This window comes from Dermacentor silvarum, chromosome 1, assembly GCF_013339745.2.
Source record: "Dermacentor silvarum isolate Dsil-2018 chromosome 1, BIME_Dsil_1.4, whole genome shotgun sequence".
NCBI lineage: Eukaryota > Metazoa > Arthropoda > Arachnida > Ixodida > Ixodidae > Dermacentor > Dermacentor silvarum.
The window spans coordinates 289,919,387-289,925,386 of NC_051154.1; the positions used below are offsets into that span (position 1 = coordinate 289,919,387).

The 6,000-nt window shown below is 46.3% G+C and overlaps 1 protein-coding gene across 1 annotated transcript in view; it reads right to left on the minus strand.

Moving 5' to 3' along the window:
- Window positions 1-4,379, minus strand: part of LOC119437208 (frequenin-1-like) — a 283,793-nt gene extending 279,414 nt beyond the window's left edge. The window contains exon 1 of the mRNA XM_037704258.2: window positions 4,145-4,379. Within this exon, the coding sequence (XP_037560186.1) occupies window positions 4,145-4,208 (64 nt within the window). The 5' untranslated portion in view covers window positions 4,209-4,379. The remainder of the gene's footprint in view (window positions 1-4,144) is intronic.
- Window positions 4,380-6,000: the final 1,621 nt, after the last annotated feature.

A 6,000-nucleotide genomic window follows, 5' to 3' on the forward strand; every position in this document is an offset into this window, starting at 1 on the left:
AAATATTCAAGTGTTGTGAAGAAAACTTTGCGGTGTTACATGGAACAGCGTCGACCTGCAGACTGCAGTGCGACTATCGAACGAGGGCTTGTGTATTGTCAAAAGCAGCTGCCAGCTGCTTTTGACAGCTGCTGAGAGACCTGTACAAGGTCCAACCAGTGCGCAGGAATCTATGCATCATGCCAGTGGTCTCTGCAACAAGCTGAACGTGATGGCAGATACGACAACATAAGGAAACCATAGTTCAATTGCCGGTAATATTTTTTTCTAAGCCTCGTCAACTGTTTCGAGCGCATGTCTCGATACGTAAAATTTTAACAGTCACAACTAGATTAGCCTTACTAGTCAAACTCTAAAATATAAGCGAGCGAGAGGGGCACCATAATTTCCTTGAGGAAGGATACATTCAGTAGGCAATACTGAACAAAAATCTTTAAAAAACCGAGAGCGAACAGTCAGTGTGGCGCCTTTCCTAGAAAAAGGCACCCGAAGCAAATGAAGAAAATAGACGAGCAGGGACGGATAAGATGGCGCTAAAAGAAGAAGAACCAAGAATGTCGAGGATGACGAAACTTTATAACATTGGCTATTAGTGCGCTTAAAATTCTCTTGCGTCTTCTTAATTTGTTCGCTTTTTTTTTTTCCGTTCAATTCAGGACTTGTCTATAATAATAAAGCAAGTAATATCAAAGAATGCGGACATTTCTGTCGCACTACACGTTTACACCCGTAATAACGAAGAGCAGACTTGCCTTTGCAGCTGATTATTGTTTTTACGGCAACTCTCGAGCAGTCGGCAAGCACCCCACGCCTATATTTCGCTCGTTAGGCGTACATACATTGAGCAGCATCCGCTTAGCAAAACAAGGAACTGAAAGCTACCATCACAGATCACATGATGCACATCCCTTTAAGGTTATATACCTAGGCGCGTCCAAAATTATTCCCATCCAAAGTGACGAACGCTATTCTTCCAGGACTGCGTATTATCCGTTTGGTATCGCTCTTATTTTGTTTTTATTATTCTAGGCACCCGCCGTCTCCGTCGCCTTCGTCAGCGCTCCGATGCTCCGACACTACTACAAACTGCGCCTGACGTCAGCACTACGTCACAACAATGTAAGCGACGCGCCCACGCAATCCGGAAGAGGCAACGCAATCCATACGCAACATAAATATCGCCCGTATATCGTGTATGTGTCCCAGTTAACGTTAGCTGTTAACGTTCCACGCTGTTTGAAGAAAAAAAAAAGATTTCAAAAACACAGTGCAATATATGCTTTTAACACTTATTGTGTTCGATCGTCAGACCTCTGACGACAGAACACCGTAAATCTTAGAATAATATCTTGCACCGGCTTTTCTTTTCTTTTTTTTTTTCTTTTTGAACAGCTTGGTTACCGTTAAAAGGGGGACGCCATATATAGTTACTTGGAAATACGGCATTAAGTCACAAAATGCTCATAAAGAAAATATGTGTTTTGCGCGGCGAGAGAAACGTAAAAAAAAATACAGAGATGCGCCTAATGTACTGACGTAGTGTCGCAGTAAGAATCGCTCCAATGCGCACAGTGAAAACACAGCGAAGTTCGACAGTTTTAGACTTCGTGGGATAATTTTAACTGAAGCATTTGTCCTGAAAAATAAAGGCCATAAAAGCGTCAGTTATCTCCTTGCGAATTCAGGGGGATAACAACATTGGCGATTGACATAATATTAGTGCTTACAAGGCTGCAATGGCAGGTCAGCAAAACGACGCTTTGCAATACAGTCCATGTCCCATTTCGTTATGTATTCTGCTTAGTCTTGCTACATCGTCCCTCTCCCATTCCGACTGACTAGACAGGGCACTCGAAGACTGCAAACTCAAGGTACGGCACCAACGCAGGTGGCGAGAGCAAACGGCTTCGCAAACGCTCGCTATCTATACGAACCTTTACCAGAGAAATCTCGTTCGTAGGATGGCTCGTAGCGATTTCGCGTGCCCGGACCGTTGGCAGCAGCGTGCCCAGGCAGCGTGTTTGGGAAGCATTACACACGTCGTCACGCGAGATCGAGCGTGCCTTGTTTAGAGCCACTGGCTTCCTGCAACAGCGGTGCCAGTAGCCGCTATGCCTAACCCCTAGGCCCAACTGCTAGCCTTGACCGACTTCCTGCGTATCGAGCTCTTCGAAGGCTTAGTGCTATGCCCTTTGGCGTAGCTACTGCAGTAACATTGCTTCTAGCGTGGTCGCGACTTGCACACGAGCAGTGGAATGTGAAAGCGAAGGTTTGCATTTTCTTTTTTTTTTATGTAGCTTCATAATTTTAATTAGCGTCATATTTAAAAAAACAATATAGTTTTATATTTTAATGTAGTTTCGCAATACTCGTAACCAACTAGCCCAGCTTAGTGTCTTAAATGCATTTTCATTGGTTCATTAAAGCTAGATTGAAAGAGTGTGGTTGTCTGCAGTCCCTGCTATTATATGTGACCAAGAGTAGGGCTGGTGGCTTCTCGCCGTCTCCTGTTCTCGTGTTGCCACTCGCGCGAAATTTGCGGTGATAACCTTCTCGAGTGTCCAAACGATTTCATATGGCAGTTTTTTTTTTCTTAATGCGTTCATGTACGTTTAGATCAGTCGGTCAATACTGCTGTCATTTTGCTGTTTACAGTACTGCGCCGGCCTTTGTTTGCGGCAGCTCATGTTGCCACATTAGCGGACGTACAGTTGCGGGAATTGCTGTCCCAATTTCTTTACGCAGTTTGGAAGTTGCGCTACCGACTGGTAAACAAGTGCTTTCGGGTTCTCCAGTTTTCGTTACTGTGTACGGAAAGACTTTTAGAGTAGCGACAAAATTTAGTGAAAAAGAAAACAACACACAGCGATGGCTGAGCAAGGAGCCAGACACTGGGCGAAAAATTAAACCACGACTGAAAAAAAAATCGTGGACGCGTATTTTACACTCGTGTTAAAAATAGGATACGTTACACGCTCTGATTCGCCAGGCAGTCTACGTACATTAAGCACCGTTGCTTCTACAAGAGTCTGTTTGAGAAAATCGTCACTGTAATCAGTGTGCCTTCTTTACAGGTGTAAAACAGGTAGATCATGCACAGCCTCCACATTTTCTATGGCTTCTATACGCTGACTCGCCTTTCATCTTTGGTCTGTAATGTGCTGGCTACATCAGGGTGAACAGCGCACAAATTATGTACCGGTACTTCATCTCTTTATATATTTCTTTTTTTCACACACGTACGGAGAGTTTTCAGGAGCATCACACTGGTTATGGTGCTCGGCGCGCTCTTAAGCCATACCCGGCCAGCGCTTGATATTTTTATATCACTATTGGAAAGGTGTATGATGATTTGTCGGAAAGCACAGGAATTGAAATTAACTGTTTTCTTTCTTTAGAAAGATGTAAGCAATAGTGAAATTACTTTTATTCGCCATTGTATTCATCGTGTCTTACATTGTCCCATTAACGGTTTTGTGGCAAGAATTTGGAGTCGGCGAATTAAGAAATTTACTTCATTGGTAGCTGAACATCCAAAGGGATAATTTAGGGGCAAGAAAATGATTACAAAGACTGCCGGAAGTTAAAGCATAAGTAAATCAGGGCCCATATCCACAAAGCAACCTCTATGCTGGAGCGGTTCGTAAGAACAGGCGCCGGCCAATCGTAACATCAAGCATATCATTGGCGAGAATGCCCGACCAACCAAAAGCAGTTCTTGAGAAGGAAAAGCTTTGTGAATTCGGCTTCAGGGAGCGTATTTAGAACACTTGTTTCACGTAAGTGCAGTCCGTCCGAGAGCGGCCGCTACTGCGGCAATAGCCTCGTCATCAGAATGACCACTATCGCGAGTCGAGGGCGTGCGAACGCCAGCCATTAAGGAAAGCTCTTACGTAAAAGTTGTTATGCGAATACGTGCCCAGAACTTGTTATGCGCATCTAGGTCAGTGGGTTAGTCGGCTCGTCGATCAAAGTATGATCAACTTCTCGTTAAGGCGTCGACCGATAATTCGTTCAATTCATTGATCAATCAGTCGGCCAGACAATCGATTAATTGATCGATGATTCGGTCGAATACGGATGCGCCCAGGAGTTACAACAGGTCTGTCATTGAGGACCGCGAACGTCGTCGACTGCCACTCACAGTAGGTCTCATTGACGAGCTGGTTGACGACCTCCTTCTTGAGCTTGCTGTTCTTCTTGCCCATGGCTCGCTCTGTGGTCTCGCGATGACCCTCGGCTTACGGGTGGCCGCCACTGGTCGCGCGGCACTTACGGCTGGCGTTCAGCGGCGCGAGCACGTGTGTTGCTGCTGCTGCGGCACGGGCGGTGGCGCGAGCCTCCGGTGACCGTGCGTCCGCTGCCGGCGGACCACTCGCTTCGACTGGCCGCGGGCGTGCGACTCGGGCACCGGCAAAAAGCGCGCGCCCCGAATCGAGCGCACCCAGCGTCGCACCGCAGGTTTCCCCTCGGAGGGAAGAGCCCCACGATGGCTGGCGCCATCTGGGTAAGTTCGCCGTCATTGCTACCTCACCGGTCCTATAGTTTTTTTTTTTTTTTTTTTTATAGTCGGTCTCACCACTTGCTTCGGCGAAACGGTTATCGGAGCTTCTTGAAAGTTATTGAATTTACCTGCCCTTGAAGTTTACTTTTTTGTCTTCTTTCCTTTGAACGCAAAGCTGTTTCGCGTTCACGACTCACACTAACTTCCAGTAAAACCATATAATCTAGCTTACGTAATCGACAACACGCCTTTAAATCGGTAAGGAGGAGTCAAAGTCAAATGGCGTGTCGAAGGCGTGTGACTAACGTAGCGGCTTTTTTGCCGCGTCGGCGGCTCAGGCACTCCTTCCCTCTTGCATTCTTCGCCATATCCCGCACATTCCCACTGATTTCTTATTGTTGTTCCTGCAGGCCAACTTTCCCTAACGTACGTTAGTGTGCCATCATTTTCAAAATTAATTCATGTATTCATTCCTATCCGGTATCATGCTGTGTTTAACCAAGCACTCTGGAGCCTCCCCCCCCCCCCCCCCCCCCCGTTCATCCTGTCAAAATTTCATCCTGTCGCGAGATGAAATCCCGGCCGTGGCGGCCGCATTTAGGGCCGCATTTAGATGGGGGCTAAATGCAAACAAAAACACCCGTGTCCCATGCATTAGGGGTACGTTAAAAATTCATGGTGGTTAAAATTAATCCGGAGAGCCCACTACGGCGTGCCTCATAATCAAATCGTGGTTTTCGCATGTAAAACACCCGAATTCATTCATTGATTCAAGCGCTGCTATTTTCTAGCTCTGAAGTGGCGTCTCAAGCCGCGAAATCGGGGACATCAACAAACAGCACTCCCAGCCAGAGCGAGCAGGTTTATGCGAAAGCGAGATGGTTTTGTGGGAAAGCGCTGTTTTTCCCATATTAATAATCACAGAGGCCATCATTCAAAAAACCGCATCTACCTATCTTTTTGTAATCTATAGTCAGTGCGAAAAGTTGGTGATCCATTGAATTTCGTATTGCCTCATGTGCATAGCCAGAAACCGAATGGCACGTTGCAGTGCTCACACAAAGCTTGAGGTTAAACTTCTTCATACGAAGTTGCATGCCCAAGCGGTAAAGAAATGGTATGGTATGACAAACTTTATTCAGGTCCTGAAGATCAACCCTTAGGATGACGCAGGCGGCTCCCACGTCGGGACAGTAAGGTTTAACCTTACCGCCGTGTCGTGGGCCTTCTGGACGGCCTGTACTTGATCTAAAAGCACTCCACTGTTAAGCACTCGCCGCCACCAGTCTCTTTCCTTGTCGCAGTCTGTGAAAGCCACAGGACATTGCCAAAGCATATGATCCAGAGTAATGATGCCATTACACTTCTCGCAATTGATTGGTACCTCTATTTCTGGATATAGCTTGTTAATAAAGTTTGGACTCGGATAAGTTCTTGTCAGTAACAATCTCAGAGTCACCGCTTGAGCTCTATTGAGCTTAGCGTGTGGCACTGGG